The sequence below is a fragment of the Rhinoraja longicauda genome, chromosome 30 (assembly GCF_053455715.1).
Source record: "Rhinoraja longicauda isolate Sanriku21f chromosome 30, sRhiLon1.1, whole genome shotgun sequence".
Classification (NCBI taxonomy): Eukaryota; Metazoa; Chordata; class Chondrichthyes; order Rajiformes; family Arhynchobatidae; genus Rhinoraja; species Rhinoraja longicauda.
In genome coordinates, this window is record NC_135982.1 from 13,864,829 (window position 1) to 13,882,289 (window position 17,461).

The following is a 17,461-nucleotide window of genomic DNA, read 5'->3' on the forward strand; positions in this document are numbered from 1 at the left end:
CCAAACTGCTTGTCAAATATTTTGATGCGCTAAATTATCCTGAAAACAGTTATGTGATTCAGTAATCTGTTTGTCAAATCGATAGCAAAGCAAAATTTCCCTCTTTAAAAAAAAAACTTATTTGATTTGGATTTGTCTGATCTTTGTACTTTGCATTCAAATATGTTGTAGCAGCTATAGGGACAGGTACATAACTACCAACACAGCCCCCTCCCATTCCCACACTGACCTTTCTGTCCTTCTGTCACACTGAGGCCCAGCACAAATGAGAGGAACAGCACCTCATATTTCGCTTGGGCAGCTTACACCCCAGTGAGAACTGTGTCAGGGCAAGCGCTCAGTAGGAGGACAGAAGAAACGGTTTAAGGACTGCCTCAAAGTGTCCCTCAAAGACTTGGACATCAACCTCAGCACTTGGGAGTCTCTTGCTCTGGACCGTCCAACCTGGCGCAGCAAGCTCACCACAGGAGCCCGTGCAGCAGAGAACAGACGCACTGCAGAAGCCCAGAGGAAACGCACCGCGCGCAAGGCCCGGGCTACCTCCACTTCCACTGCAGCACCCATCCACTTGTGCCTTATGTGTGGGCGTGCCTTCCGGGCCCGGATTGGCCTCACCAGTCACTTCCGGACCCACAGTCACCAATCCTCCAACTGAAAGCGCAGTCATGGTCATCTTCGAACCCGAAGGACGAACAACAACAACATGAATATCGACTTCACTAATTACAAGTGCTTTTCCTCTCTCTCGATCCCTCCCCCTTCCCAGTTCTCTGACCTGTCTGACTGTCTCCCTGATTATATTTTAGTTATTTGCTTTGTTGTCACTTTCTCCGAACAATGATCTATTCTACATTCTCCTTGAACTTCATCTCTTTTGATGTCTCGTTTTGACACCTTCCGCTTCCTTATTGCTGTGCCTTCCTCTCGCCTGTCTTTCAGTCCGAAGAAGGGTCTCGACCCGAAACATCACCCATTCCTTCCATCCAGAGATGCTGCCTGTCCCGCTGAGTTACCCCAGCATTTTGTATCTATCTTCGGTGTAAACCAGCATCTGCAGTTCCTTCCAAAACCTTACATCTTTCATGCTTCTTAATTCTACCCAAGGTTTCCTTTATGCTTCAACACACCTTTCATCAATGAAGCGACTTCATCCTTTATCACCAGGATGATACTCCCACCTCTGATTTCCTTATCCTTCAGATAGATCTTATTGCTCAGTGTATTTAATTGCTCCTTTTCTGTGCACTTTCAGTCACGCCTACGCAGGCTGAACTTGCATCTCTCTGCAATGTTTGACTGAAGTCTGGAGTTATCTTTCTAGATATTCTTTCCTTTTACTTGGGTTTCGAAAAACCTCCAAGTTTCACTCCACATGAATGACCCAGAGCCACTGAGAGACTGCAGGTAGGGTCCCTGGAATCGCTTCAATGCCCCCAAACTTCCTTGTACTCCTGTCCAGATATATAAACCATGCTTGTCTCATTTATTTATAGCTATCTTTTAGTCTGATTCAATTCTTAACTTTGCACTCTGTTTAATATTGACTGTGAGCTCATTATTCTGAAATCAGAAGCTCGGTACTCCTGTTAACGCAAGTGGAACTGGCATAAACCCATTTAATCTGGATTTAGTATTAAACCTTATTGTATGTATTATTTCCTATGTTATCATCCCACATATATCTTCGGAGCAGTGAACATTTAGGAGCAAGGAGGAGACCCCTGCAACGTCAAGAAAGAACTACTCTACCAAATCCCCCTTCCAACGCTGGGCCCACAGTCCTGCAATCCACGGCTCTTCGACTACACATCCAAGCCTCCTTTCAAATGCATTGAGGACTTCTGCCACTACCACCTTTACAGGCAGTGTCTGAGTGAAATCAACCTCTGGGTGAAATAAACTTTTCCTCATCTCCCCTCAAATCCTTCCAGTATGTATGTTGAATTTCTGCTCCTGTTCTTTTGACCCCTCTGCTACGTGGAAAATGATTTTTTTTCTATTTATCTTTCCTATTTACTTCATTTAACACGTAATTTTATACTACATGGCCTCTTCTGTTCCAAACAAACCACCGGGAGAAATTCCATTGCGGAAATAAGGAAACAGGAAAGAAATTGACCAATCATTTTGCGCCTGACTTCATGGAAGAAGGCAAGGAAGATGAGGAACGTAATAATAATTCTTGCTATGGAGGGCGTGCAGCGTAGGTTCACTAGGTTAATTCCCGGAATGGCGGGACTGTCGTATGTTGAAAGGCTGGAGCAATTAGGCTTGTATACACTGGAATTTAGAAGGATGAGGGGGGATCTTATTGAAACATATAAGATAATTAGGGGATTGGACACATTAGAGGCAGGAAACATGTTCCCAATGTTGGGGGAGTCCAGAACAAGGGGCCAAAGTTTAAGAATAAGGGGTAGGCCATTTAGAACGGAGATGAGGAAGAACTTTTTCAGTCAGAGAGTGGTGAAGGTGTGGAATTCTCTGCCTCAGAAGGCAGTGGAGGCCAGTTCGTTGGATGCTTTCAAGAGAGAGCTGGATAGAGCTCTTAAGGATAGCGGAGTGAGGGGGTATGGGGAGAAGGCAGGAACGGGGTACTGATTGAGAGTGATCAGCCATGATCGCATTGAATGGCGGTGCTGGCTCGAAGGGCTGAATGGCCTACTCCTGCACCTATTGTCTATTGTCTATAATAACATGAGAATTAGTAAAAAGAAGACAGAGAAATTAATGGGTCTGAGAGGAAATGAATTCCTAGGATCTGATGACTGCAACTCTCGAATTGTGGAATTGTGGAGTCGTGGGGATAGTGAATGCACTGCTTGTCATCTTCCATTAATTTGAGAATAATTCATAAGTGATAGGAGCAGCGGTAGAGTTGCTGCTTTACAGCGAATGCAGCGCCGGAGACTCAGGTTCGATCCTGACTACGGGTGCTGCACTGTAAGGAGTTAGTACGTTCTCCCCGTGACCTGCGTGGGTTTTGTCCGAGATCTTCGGTTTCCTCCCACACTCCAAAGACGTACAGGTATGTAGGTTAATTGGCTGGGTAAATGTAAAAATTGTCCCTAGTGGGTGTAGGATAGTGTTAATGTGCGGGGATCACTGGGCGGCACGGACTTGGAGGGCCGAAAAAGGCCTGTTTCCGGCTGTATATATATGATATGATAAGTCTACTTCGCCATTCAATCACAGCTGATCTATCTCTCCCTCCTAACCCACAGATCCCACAGAGTGGAAGGTAATAAATGTAAATGTAAATGCAAAAACCAGGAGAAACCTAAGAAATGAGCGAAAGAGAAAAATAGAGACCAGGTGCACCCTATCATTAGGAGCAGGAAAAATGCTGGAATCCATTACTCAGAAAATGGTCACAGGGCATTTAGAAAATAATTATTGAATTGAGCAGTCACTATGGATTTATGAAAAGGAAATCACTTCTGACAAAACTTCTGACAAAATCAACTTTTGTTCATTTTTGCAGTTGTAACTAACAAGGTAGGTAAGGAGGGACTGGATGATATGATCTATTTAGAAATTTCATGTGGCCTTGAATAATGATTCATGAAACAATGCTTTTGTTCATTAAGAATAAAATGCAGGCATGGATTGAGGCAAAAAACAGAGAGTAGGAATTAGCAGGTAATTCTCAAGTGAGGAGCTGTGAGTGCAAGAATAACTGATGCTAGGGCCAGCTGTTCACCATCTATATTAATGATTTGGATGAGGGGACAAAGGCAATTTATCCAAGTTTACTAATGGTACAAATCTGGATGGTACTGAACCCTGTGAGGGGAATAGAATTGAATTGAATTGTCAGGGGTGCAGGTACGTTAAATGGATGGGCATGGGCCATTAATATAATGTAGAAATATTTAAGCTATGCATTCTGATAGAACAATATTGGTCTAGGATAAAATCACATCTGGAAGAAGTTGTGCAGGTCTGATTTCGCAACTTTTGGAAAAACCCCTTTGTGGAAATGGAGTACAGCAGGAATACTCTCTAAGCAGGCAGATTTGTCAAATGAGGAGTAAGTGATTAGGAAGATGGGGCACATATTCTCCAGACTTTGGAGAGAATGAGAAATTCTATTGGGATTGATGAGGTCAGTGTAGAGATGGGATGGATAGAGACATGAGATAGCCTCAAACTAAAGGGTGAACACTTGCAATGAAACCGGAAGAAACTTCTTCACCCAAGGAAGATGTTTTTGTGTACAAGGACATCAAGATCCCACGGAAGTCAACAGCAGCATTCAATACTTCACTGTGGCTGTGAAGCATCTGTCGCTGAGTACGCTCCAGACTGAAACTGATGGATTTTTCTCATGTTAACAAAATCAAAGGATATCAGGTTAGTGCAGGGAAGTGGCATTGAGGTAGAAGATCGGCCGTGTTCTTGTTGAATTGGTGTAGTCAGAATGGGGGGGGGGCAAATAGACTACTCCTGGTTCGGTTTAGTAAACTCCTGCAATCCTGGCTTATCCAGCCTTTCCTCACAGCTACAATTCTCCATTCCTGGAAACGGACAGTGCACTGACCCTATGTAGATAAGAAAACAAAAGAAAATCGGATCTAGTCTCTCTGTCATATCTTTATACTGTTCTGTGGGGCATTTAAGATGTGCAGCTATTGCAAGCAAAATTATGCCAAATTCCTTTACATAACCCATTTTATTTTCAGAACGGTAAAAATTAGACTTCTTAACACATTACATCTTCCCAGCATTTCAAAGTCCAGATCTGGTACAAAATCAGAGTGAAGCCTTTTTATGTCACCATAAATCCTCTCATTAAACGCTATTCACATTATTCCCTTTATCATGTATCTATACATTGTGAACGGCTCGATTGTAATCATGTATTGTCTTTCCGTTAACTGGTTAACACGCAACAAAAGCTTTTCACTCTACCTCGGTACATGTGACAATAAACTAAACTCAACTCAACTCACTGCTCAGATTTCTAACATAAATGCTGTCAACCCATTTTCCCAGAATTGCAACTAAATGATATTCCCTCGAGCCTCCGCTCAGTCTGCCTTAACCAACCTGATCTCCCGGTGGCTCAGCACTTCAACTCCCCCTCCCATTCCCAAGCTGACCTTTCTGACCTGGGCCTCCTCCATTGTCATAGTGAGGTCCAGTGCAAATTGGAGGAACAGCATCTCATTTTTCGCTTGGGCAGTTTAAACCCCAGCGGTATGAACATTGACTTCTCCAACTTCAGATAGTTCCTCTGCCCCTCTCTTTCCCCTCCCCCTTCCCAGTTCTCCCACCAGTCTTCCTGTCTCCTACTACATCCTATCTTTGTCCCGCCCCCTCCCCTGACATCAGTCTGAAGAAGGGTCTCGTCCCGAAACGTCACCCATTCCTTCTCTCCAGAGATGCTGCTTGACCCGCTGAGTTACTCCAGCATTTTGTGTCTACCTTCCCTTTTACATATGTAAAAATGAAATAAGATTGAACGGGTGCATTTTGATTAAGCTGCATTTATCCTATGGACCATTTTTTGACATTGGGCATGGAGATAGCGGTCCAATGGTCTTGTAATGCATGGCCCATTGTTCCTCTGTTTCTAGGAGCTGCCTGTAAAAGATCAGTCATGGAGCTGAGGAAATAGAAACAATTACTGTCTTTTGAATGCATTTGCAGATACTATTTGACTGATTTAAGGTATGAGCTTAATGACATACTTCACATGCATTCTTGGCATAACCACCAACACAAATCATGGTGTCCATCACTTTGGTGCCCCACCAGTCATTCTGGCTGCAGGTGTCATAGTCGACTGCAGGTAGAAGCGCTTGTTGCAACTTGCGTGGTTTCAGCCCTTTTCCTACATAATGTCAAACATATGTCATCAGTTGGGTTAAAACAGAAAACTACTAGTTTAGTTTAGTTTAGAGATACAACGTGGAAACAGGCCCACCGAGTTCGCACCAACCAGCGATCCCCGCACATTAACTCTATCCTACAACCCTATCCTACACACACGAGGGGCAGTTTTACATTTACACCAAGCCAATTAACCTACAAACCTGTACGTGTTTGGAGTGAGTGTGGGAGGAAACCGTAGATGTCGGAGAAAACGCACGTAGGTCACGGGGAGAACGTACAAACTCCATACAGACAAGCACCCGTGTAATGCAGCAACTCTACCGCTGCGCCACCGTGCCGTTGTAGAAAGGAATTCAAATACAATGATTTGAAATGTACAATTGGCAGCAGTGTAATACCTAGCACATCCTCCTCCCCCTCAACCGGAAGTGGCGGCGCCTAACGGCTGCGGCTCGCTAGCAGTCTGTTCGTCTTTTTTCCTTTTTTTTTTGTTGTGTGTCGGTGTTGGGATGGTTTTTGTATTTTTTTGGTTGTGTATGTGTGGGGGGTGGTGGTGTGGGCGGTGTGGGTGGGGGAAACTGTTCTCTTTTAGGTATTGTGAAGCCAAGCTAGGCCAATGGACTTAAAAATCCAGTTCCACCAGTGAAGTGAAGTGGAATAAGTTCAAAGTCAATTCTTGATCTGATGTTCCTCCAAGGCAAATTTCTTCACAGACAATTAATGATTAAGCATTACTGGTTATTGGAAGACTCAATGCCTGAGTTGCTGCTGGTGCTTGTTGTTCTATTTCCATGGTACAAGTATTTTGTGGAGTGTCTGACACCAGCAAATCTTTTCAGTGGGGATTTATTTGAGGGTTCCTGTGGCAGTCAAACATTCCTACAATGAGGGAATTAATGTGGAATGATGGCAGCCAATTAACTCACAACTCAGAAACCCAGGTGCCTAGCCCCAGGCACACATACCTGGGTACAGTTGAAGAGTAGGAATGGGTGACGTTTCGAGTCGAGTCACTTCTTCAGACTGAGGAAGGGGCTCGACCCGAAACGTCACCCATTCCTTTTCTCTAGAGATGCTGCCTGTCCCGCTGAGTTACTCCAGCATCTGCAGTTCCTTCCTGCACAGTTGAAGAGTCTTCTTTTCAACTTTTGTCCTGCTTAAAGACTTTTGAACTTTTGATTCTCATGTCAAGGATTTGCTGATATGTTTAACGATTGAGATTTGCAGAAGTCATATTTTCACAGATATGCACTGTACACATTCCGGTAAGGACTTTGATAAACTAATGTGCCAGGTGATTTAATTAGCATCTTTATCTTTTATGTTTGGGAAGAGTTTGTGTGCAATAGGCCGTCATGAAATGTCAGCAATCTCAGGGAAAAGGGGCAGGTGGACTTAGACAGAGTGCAAATCACAGCTCGCCTCCAGTTCTTTGAGATGCAAGGAGACTAAAGGAGAAGAATATGAGTGAATAAAGAATCAGAAAATGGGCTTGGCAAGCCTCTTTAGCTACTCCCTGGACTTTGCCGTTGCTCTTTCGATATGCTCATCCTATTTTAAAAAGTGGTGGCATCATCGATAATGGGAGCTGTCGAATTATTAGGTTTCAGCTATAGGATATACAAGAGATGCAGCATCCAGGAAGATAGACACAAAACATCACCCATTCCTTCTCTCCAGAGATGCTGCCTGACCCGCTGAGTTACTCCAGCATTTTGTGATACCTTAGATCCTGTTATAAATTAACTCACTGGAAAGGCACCAAAGTCCTTTTATACAACACTAATATAATCTGTAACTTTATTCATGAGTGCAAAGTTTTGATGACTTACCAATATTTCTCAAACAGCCTTGACAGATACCACTAATGATGCCTCGAAATACTTTCCATTAAGTGGAAGATTTATGGGTTAACATCTGTGTTCTCATGGTTTAATTACTCACAGTCCCAGAATCCTAATGTAAATGTGAACTTGGGCAATAGTGATTGTACACTTCACATTATGTTGTTTCACCTAGTCCCTTCCAATTACCAACTGGTTGGACCTAGGTTTAGTTTAGAGATACAGCGCGGAAACAGGCCCTATGGCCCACCGAATCCACACTGACCAGCGATCCCCGCACATTAGCACTACCCTAAACACACTAGGGACAATTTTACATTTATACCAAGCCAATTAACTTACAATCCTGTATGTCTTTCGAGGAAACCGAAGATCTTAGAGAAAACCCACGCAGGACATGGGGAGAACGTACAAACTCCGTACAATCAGCACCCGTTGCCAGGATTAAAGCCGGGCCTCTGGCACAGTAAGGCAGTAGCTCTACCACTACGCCACCCTTGTCTACATAAACAGGGGCAGCTTAAGCGGGAGAGCTGATGGGAGTAAGGGGGGTAAAATAAGAAGACTGTGCTTTCACCATTTGTTTCTTTGAAATCAAGAGATTGTGGAGTGAAGAGGAAGGCGGTGGAGAATATGTTTAATATCTCCACCATTTCTAATTCTCCCAATTTCTCAGTCTGTAAGTCATGTCATGTTACCTCTGCTAATCTTTTCCTTGATACACACCTCTTTGAGTCTGGGTTGAAAAAGATGCTGTAAGCTTACTGATACTATGGAGAGTGAGGGAGGAGTTAAAAAAATAAAATTAGACCATAGAATAATGCGGACGGAAAGCCGATGAATCTCTGAGACAGGTCCCCTGACACAAGGAGGTGCATGTGGAGATCATGCATGCATTGGCCATTAGCTCCTGGCATTCCAGAGGGTCCAGCCCAAATAGCAAATATAATGAAGGTAACAAATGGAACCCAGCAACTTTAGCAATGACAGTGAGAGGAAACAGGATCAACAGACCAGTTGGGCCAGCATCGGCATTAAGAAAAGATGCTGGAAACCTTTATTCATTAAAGGGCAACAGGGTACTTGAAAAATCGTGGAACTGGGCAAAGTTACCATGAAATCACGTTTCACAAATCTGTCAACGTTTTTTGAGGTTCAAATCAGAATAAATCAGGAGAATGTGGTTGTGGTGAATTTAGATTCTCAGAAGGCCTTTCATAAGATGCACGTGAAGTTATTCAACAAAATGTAAGCAGAAGGATTGGGAATAAATACTAATGTTGAATGAGGTTTGGATAATGGAGAGGAAACAGAGCGCAGGCGTAAAGGATGATTTTCAATATGGATGCCAAGTCCTGCAGGTACGGAGGGCAGGGGTGGGGTTTGTGGGCGTGGAGGGGCTAGTACTGGGGTCTGTGGGAGTGGAGGGGCTAGTACTGAGGTCTGTGGGAATGGAGGGCAGGGGCTGTGGTCTGTGGGTATGGAAAGGCTGGTGCTGGGGTCTGTGGGTGTAAAAGGGCAGGGATGTGTGGGTTTGAGGGGCTAGCAGGGGCTATGGTCTGTGTGGGTGAAGGGGCTGATGTTCCGAATCTGCATCAATGCTCTGGATGAGGCAAACAAGTGTAATATATCAAATCCACTAATGCAGCCAGATGCAAATTGGAGGAACAGCACCTCATATTTTATTTAGGCAGCTTACAGCCCAGCCGTATGAATATTGATTTCTCGAACTTCAAGTAACCCTTGCATCCCCCCTCTCTCTGTCCCTCCCCCACCCTAGTCGTTATACGAGTTTCACTGTCATCCTGGCAAGTAACACCTGGGACTGTTTCTTTTATTATCGTTACTTTTTTGCACATCTGTCATTCATTTGTTCTATATCTCGCTATATCACTGTCTATATCTCTCGTTTCCCTTTCCCCTGACTCTCAAGTCTGAAAAATGGTCTCGACCCGATCCATCACCTATTCCTTTTCTCCAGAGGTGCGATCTGACCCGCTGAGTTACTCCAGCTTTTTGAATCTGTTTCCGTGAATGATACCAGCTGGACGTGAGAGAAATGCAGGGAGGTTTCAAGAGGACATTGGCAGGTTCAGTGAAGGCCATGGAAGATGGAATATAATGTGGAAAGTGTGCGTACATCAACTCTGGCAACAAAACCTTAAATTACATTTTAATTGCGAGAGATTGAAAGATGATGGTGATCAATGGAGTCTGGGTGTCCTTGCTGGAATATCTGAAAGTTATCTTGCAACTGCATGCTTGGCAATCTTTACATTGGCCTTCTTTGCCAGAGGATTTATGTTAAAGAGTAATTGCAAATACTGTATATAGGTTCAAAATGAATTGCACTTTGAGTAATCTGTACCATTCTGGTCTCTCTGTGATAGTGAGTGCAACAAACATTCTCCAGCTTTAATTGCTGGGTCAGGCAGTTTGTCGTACATGAGGAGAGATTAAGCAGACTGGGTTTGTCCACTCTTGAGTTTGTAAGAATGAGAGATCATCTCATTGCTCCTGCTAGTCGGAGGAGAAGAATGCAAAGTTGCCCTTCAACACGGAGATGGGAAATTTCTCCACCCATCAGAAGGTGAATCTTTAGACTTCTCTACTCAAGATAGCTGCCGGGCCTCAGCCACTGGGTATTTTTAAAAGATAGTTGGAGACATTTGTGGATGTTAAGAGAATCAAATGTTCTGTGGAAGAAAGAGGTGCATAGGTCAACAATTAATTGGGATTCTATTAAATAACAAAGCAAGAGGAGGGGGAGAAAGAGGTGCATAGGTCAACAATTAATTGGGATTCTATTAAATAACAAAGCAAGAGGAGGGGGCTGAATGGCCTGTGTCTACTATTCCTTATATCCTTGAAATGATTGGTATGAGAGGCAGCCATCCAATGTCCCACCTGCCTTCTGCACTGGTTATCAATCCCAAATGGATCAGGAGTATTCCCTGTCACAATTCACAAATGCCTCGAGTCAATTGCATCAGAAGTACTAGACAGAGACTTTACTCATTCCTTATATAAGCATAGTCTTTAATATTCATCTTTTAAAGCTAATTAAAAATTACATACTGTACCATTGAGTTTTCCCCATCCAGTCACGATACACGTGTAGTTATCTGGTAGTTCTTCGCCCGCTGAAGGGAGACACGATAGTCTGATCTTGTCAGTGAAGACCACAGGCCAGGAGAGTTTTAACAAAGCTAAATCAAACCTACGAGCAACAATGTGCATCATACACTCAGTTATATAGGCTTTAAGCTCTATTCCAATTCAAATAATGTGTGGGTAAAATTTACAGATCATCATAAACCTTGCAGAGGGTGTTATGAGATAGCAGTAGATGTAGCAATGGACCTGCTCGCTAAAGCTATTCACCAAAGCCTCTTCCAACACAGGATGCCAATCGTCCCATAAGGTCCATGCCAGCTTCCAACAGATCAATCCCTGCAGTATCATTTTCCTTGTAGCCTTCCAATTTATTCTTGCACGCCCATCAACCCTCCTATGAATCTTTTTTTTAAGAGGTAATTTGCAGCAGCCTGATTTACATATGTAATCAGGCTGTGAGCAAATTCACTGGGAGATTACATACACTCCGCAGAAATCTGAGGTCAGCACCGAACCTGAGCCCTCCATCACAGAACCAATTGGGAAAACTCCAAACTCACCTCCTGCTCCACCAGGAGGGCATTTTCACCACCAAACTTCCAAGTCACAGATCATTTTGATACATAGATTTAGAGTCATTGAGCTGGACAGCGTGAAAACAACCCCTTCGGCCCACCTTCTCCATGCCAACTAAGTTGGCATGTTGGGCTGGTCTCATTAGCCTCCATTTGCCCCATATCACTTTGGAAACATTCCTATCCATATACCTATCCAAATGTCTTTTGAAAGTCGTAAATGTATCTGGTTCCATAGCTTCTTCTGGCAGCACATTCCAAACACGAACTACCCTCTGAGTGAATAAGTTGCCCCTGAGGTCCATCATAAATCCTTCCTTTCTCACATTAGCCTAAGCCTAATTTTCAGAATCTTCAGAATCTTCTACCCTGGGGAAAAAGTCTGTGAGTGTTCACTTTATCCATACCCCTCAAGATCACATATGCCTCAATAAGATCACCCCTCGTCTCCTATGCTCAAAAGAAAAAAACCCAAACCTATCAAACCTGCCCCTGTAATTCAAGCAAGCAAGTCCAAGTAATGTTCTGATAAATTTCTTCTGCACCCTTTCCAACTTAATGACATCCTTCCTGTAGATGAGCAAACAGTACTCCAAGTGTGGTTTCACCAATGACTTGTACAGCTGCATCATGATTTTTCCAACATTTGTTATCAATACCCTTCCTAATGAAAGCAAGCATGCCAAAAGTATTTGCCTTCCTTACTCACCACTTTCAGGGAACCGTGCACCTGCGCTCCCAGATCTCTCTGTTCTACGACGCTCATTTACTGAACACATCCTGCCCTAGTCTGCATTATCAAATTGCAACACCTAACAAAGTTAAGTTCACATTTGCTATTTTTTGGCCCACCTTCCCAATTAATCTAGATCCTGCATTAAACTAGGATATCAGTCCTCACTCTCCACTATAACACCTATTTCTGATGTCATCTGCAAATTTACTAACAATGTCAACTACATTGTGAGTCAAATTGTTAATGTAGATCAGGAACAGAGATGGGTCCAGCACTGACCCCTGCACTGGTCACAGGTCTTCCTTCAATCTGAGAAACAAGCCTCCACAACTACCCTCTGACTCCTTTCCCCAAGCTAGCTCACCTTGGATTCTGTCTGTCAGTTCATGTATGCTTCTTTGCATATCTGTGTCTATATTTATACAATGCACCTGCCGTCCTTGTGCACATATGTGAAATGGTAAGGGCTCCACATTTGGTGATGATACCTTTGCTTAATCCCATTGTTTTCTGAAAGATAAAGACAAGGTTTGTGCCAAGTGATGGGGCACATCTGAAAGGTCTCGAGACAATGTTGAACCTGAAGTAGTATCTACCCCAGACCAGTAGGGAGAACCATTTCTCTGGTCAGACAAGGAATGAATCGGCCATCTGCCCCATTGCTCATTCTCATTAACTTCATCAGAAAATAAATCAATGTGACTGAATCAGGGTGCTGACCCACTATCACCCATCTAGGGTACTGATTCACTATCACCCATCGTGTGCTGCTTTCAAAGATCGCATTCAATTCTCCAACTTCAGGAGAGTGCAGGAGAACATCAGCAAGAAGAAAAAATAATAATTATCACATTCTGGTGAAGATTTTAACACTTGGTATCCAAGGTCACTAACCTTAGTGTCCAGTAACGTGCATTCCGTATTCCAGAGGAGGGATGGTTAAGGATATGTGTACGCAGTCCTGTTGCACTCACTGTCTGCCGTATCTCTCACCAGCCACAGATGGCTTTGGAGGTTAAGTCAATGGATATTTTTAAGGTGGAGTTTGACAGATTCTTGATTAGTAAGGGTGTTGGGGATTATGGGGAGAAAGCAGGAGAATGGGGTTGAGAGGGAAAGATAGATCAGCCATGATTGAATGGCGGAGTAGACTTGAATGGCCTAATTCTGCTCCGAGAACTCATGAACCTATCTATGCCTCTTTTATTACTGCCATTGCCACGTGTTTATACACAAAATGGATCTCTCCTTCACACTGGTTCCATTTAGCAAGGAACACATCTGTTATGCAGGCGGTGAGAGACTGCCAAATTATATAATGGTGCAGGAGGTCTGGATATTACAGTGGTGGCCGACTGGCCGATAGCTCACATCGGACACAGAAAGTGACAATGAATGGTGAGCATTATGATTATTGCGTGGGAATCTGAATAAAAGGAGGGAAATATATTGGACAATGATGTGACTTTATTTGGAGTATTGTGTCCAGTTGTCCTGTCATTTAAGGGAGGATGTTCGTGCAATGGAAACATTTGAAGGAAGGTTCACTCAACTAATACTAAATAATAAAAATAATAATAAATGATAAATAATAACAAATAATAATAAATGATAATAAAAATAATAATAAATGATAAATAATAACAAATAATAATAAATGATAAATAATAACAAATAATAATAAATGATAAATAATAACAAATACCAATAAATGATAAATAATTAAAATAATAATAAATGATAAATAATAACAAATACCAATAAATGATAAATAATTAAAATAATAATAAATGATAAATAATAACAAATAATAATAAATGATAAATAATAACAAATAATAATAAATGATAAATAATAACAAATAATAATAAATTATAATTAAAATAATAATAAATGATAAATAATAAAATAATGATAAATGATAAATAATAACAAATAATAATAAATGATAAATAATAAAAATAATAATAAATGATAAACAATAAAAATAATAATAAATGATAAATAATAAAAATAATAATAAATGATAAATAATAAAAATAATAATAAATGATACACAATAAAAATAATAATCAATGATAAATAATAACAAATAATAATAAATGATAAATAATAATAAATAATAATAAATAATAATAAAATAATTTAAAATAATAAATGATAAATAATAATAAATAATAAATAATAACATATAATAATAAATGATAAATAACAAATAATAATAAATGATAAATAATAACAAATAATAATAAATTATAATAAAAATAATAATAAATGATAAATAATAAGGTCCTGATGAAGGTTTGAACAGTCGATTTGCATCCTCTGCAGTTTAGAAGATTTGAGAGGGGCTTCATTTTCCTTCCCTCGAGGATGCAGAGCCTTTGAATGTTCTTAGAGCATAAACTATTTAATAAGATGGGAAGGGAGGGAACGTTTAATGTGCTAACAGGCTTGGGGCGAGAGCCCTAATCCTGCCCCAGGATGTGTATGTTCACGGAGCATGTGCAACACTCACGCAGCACGTAATAATAATCTCCAATGGGTTCATGCAGAGGTACAGACTTACCCACAAGTGAGACATTTTGGATTAAACATTGGGTGAGCAATCATTTTGATGGGTTCGATGTATTGTTCTGAACCTTCGGTCAATGTCAAATCATACTTCCCCAGCACAATCCGGTATTTAGTACCTTCGCTTTAAAGACAAGAACATAACATTAGTGGAGAGTACAATTAGAGGAACGTGCAAGCAGCAGGTTATCTGCTCCCACGTCAGTGGAAATATATGACTCGTTTTCACAGGGAGAAGGCTACCTTTCCTCAGGCAGTACTCACTTTATACATTTTCCAGCTGTTAGGATCCAGGTTGGGTCAATGAGCGCTCCTCCACAAGTATGAATGTAGGAAATTCCTTTTTTAGCTTGCAACGAAACCTATGCACAACAAACATGTGGTGTTGTTTGCATTATCAGAAGATGTTGTTTGAACTGATTAAGTGTGTGTCTTGGTTTACCTGCCATGGCCAGCTGAACGGGTTGACACTGTTACTCTTTTCGTCCATGTCTGGTTTGTAGACCGGCTCTCCACAACTGAACTCAAAAGCATAGGCTGCAAAGCAAAAAGGAATCAATACTGAGTGATGAGCTCTCCACTAACACTAACACCCCTCTCACTATCCTGTTCCAACCCAGAGTGAGACTCAGTGCAATGGCAAGCACAGAAATATAACCTAGCTATAACAAAATATAGACAGAAGACTTGGGAAATTTGGCATGTCTCCAATGACTCTTACCAATTTATATAGATGCACCATAAAAAAAACCCCATCCTATCAGGATACATCACGACTTGCTTTGGCATTTTTTTTTCCCCAAGACTACACCAAATTGCAGAGTTGCAGATGTTGGCTAGTCCATCACACAAACCAGCCTCCCCCCATCTCACAATTGACTCCATCTGCACTTCATTCTGCCTCATAAGAGCAGCTAACATAATCGACAACTTATATCCTGGTCACTTCTTCTCCCTTCTCCCATCGGGCAGAAACTACAAAAGCTTGAAAGCATACACCACCAGATTCTGAAACAACTTCTTCCCTACTGTGATCAGACTACTGCTGAAAGGAACTCTCATAAGAATCAGTAATACAGTCCAGAAACAGGCTCTTCAGCCCCAACTTGCCTATGTTCTATGTATTTTGGGGAGTTTAAGAGATATTCTATGGGTGTGATCGGGTAGATATTGAATTATTTCCAATTGTGACCAAAACTAACCACAATACCCCAAATGTGGCCTCACCAACATCCCTTACAAATGTAACATAATATCCCAACTTTTATATTCAATACCGTGACTGATGAAGGCCAATGTGCCAAAAGCCATCTTAACCACCCTATCAAATGCCACTTTCAAGGAATTACTGTATGTACCTGTACTCCTCAATCCCTCTGTGCTACAACACTCCCTAGGGCCCTGCCATTCACTCTGTAGGTCCTACCCTGGTTGGACTTTCCAAAATGCAACGCCTCACCCATATCTGCATTAAACTCCATTCACCATTCCTCAGCCCAATTGATTAAGACTCAGCTGTAATTTTTGATAACCACCTTTGCTATCTGCGATACCACCCACTTTCGTGTCATATTTGTTCAACAATCAAAGAGAATATCTTTTGCAATAAATATCTAGCAGAAAACTGAAACAGACACTGAGAATCCCGGAAGTGCCCAGCAGGTCTGCCATCACCCATAGGAAGAGAACGTTTCAGGATCCCACACCTCTCCCTAATGATGTTGCCTGACCTCCCAGGTGTATCCCCTCATTTTTGCTCTGAAATAAGTTATGAATCCTTTGTCTCATTGTTGTTCGTGAAATCTTGCAGTACTGAATGAACTGAGCACTAGAGAGTTAATTCCCCGAAAAAGAAACTTAGCAACTTTTTACCGTATAAAAGGTTTCTTTCTTTGGTATTGGTATTAACTTATTATTGTCAACTGTACCAAGGTACAGTGCTATACATTCAAATGATACCAGAAATTAATATAATCATGGCATATGCGGAGGAAAATAGCCAGAATTACAGCTGCAGATCAAGTGCAGATAAAAAATGAAAAGGGGTAGGTTGGGAGATCAAGACGACACACTTAGTTTAGGATACAATCCCTTTTTAGGATGTAGTCCCTTACATATTGTGGAAATAATTGAGGCAGGCGTGAGCCAGATCACATTGTTGAGATAGGCAGAATAACAATATGAAAAAGTTTTTGGGACTGCTATATAGGTAAGAAAGGTTAGGAGGGATAGGAGCCAAACATGGGCAAATGGGACATCTTTGTCAGCATTTGACAAGATGGGCCAAAAGGACATTTTCCCTTAGTAATTCCTCCAATTATTTCCCAAAAAACGAGTCGCCGGCCTGTACTTATTGGGCTTATCCCTGCTTTATTTTAAATAAACAACATTAGCTATCTTCCAGCCTTCTAGCTCCTTACCTGTGTATAACAATGGGAAAAATCCCATCAGCACTCCAATAAGCCTCCCCCTTACTTCCCATAGCAACCCAGGATAGATCTCTTTTTAACCCTGGTATTTATCAAACTTTATATACCCCATTACATTTAACATCTCCGAATACTGATGTGCTCCAGAATATCCCCATCCACAAACCCTGAATTAACTAGCTTCCAGGTTCTTATACTTGGTGCATGCAGATGAGAAGTTTCCATTTAAGATATCGCCCACATTACATGGCTCCACATATAAATTACACGTTTGTACTCAAAGGGGACCCATTCTTTCCCTCTCTAGCCTCTTCCTGATATACATAGAATATCTTGCAATTCTCC

At 41.6% G+C, this 17,461-nt stretch overlaps 1 protein-coding gene across 1 annotated transcript in view; it reads right to left on the bottom strand.

Annotated features, from left to right (window-relative positions):
- Window positions 1-17,461, bottom strand: part of LOC144607912 (proproteinase E-like) — a 40,939-nt gene that overhangs the window by 5,843 nt on the left and 17,635 nt on the right. The window contains exons 5-9 of the mRNA XM_078425040.1: window positions 15,130-15,224; window positions 14,952-15,049; window positions 14,683-14,811; window positions 10,769-10,905; window positions 5,697-5,839 (exon numbers count right to left, since the gene is read on the bottom strand). Coding sequence (XP_078281166.1) covers window positions 5,697-5,839; window positions 10,769-10,905; window positions 14,683-14,811; window positions 14,952-15,049; window positions 15,130-15,224 — 602 coding nt within the window. The remainder of the gene's footprint in view (window positions 1-5,696; window positions 5,840-10,768; window positions 10,906-14,682; window positions 14,812-14,951; window positions 15,050-15,129; window positions 15,225-17,461) is intronic.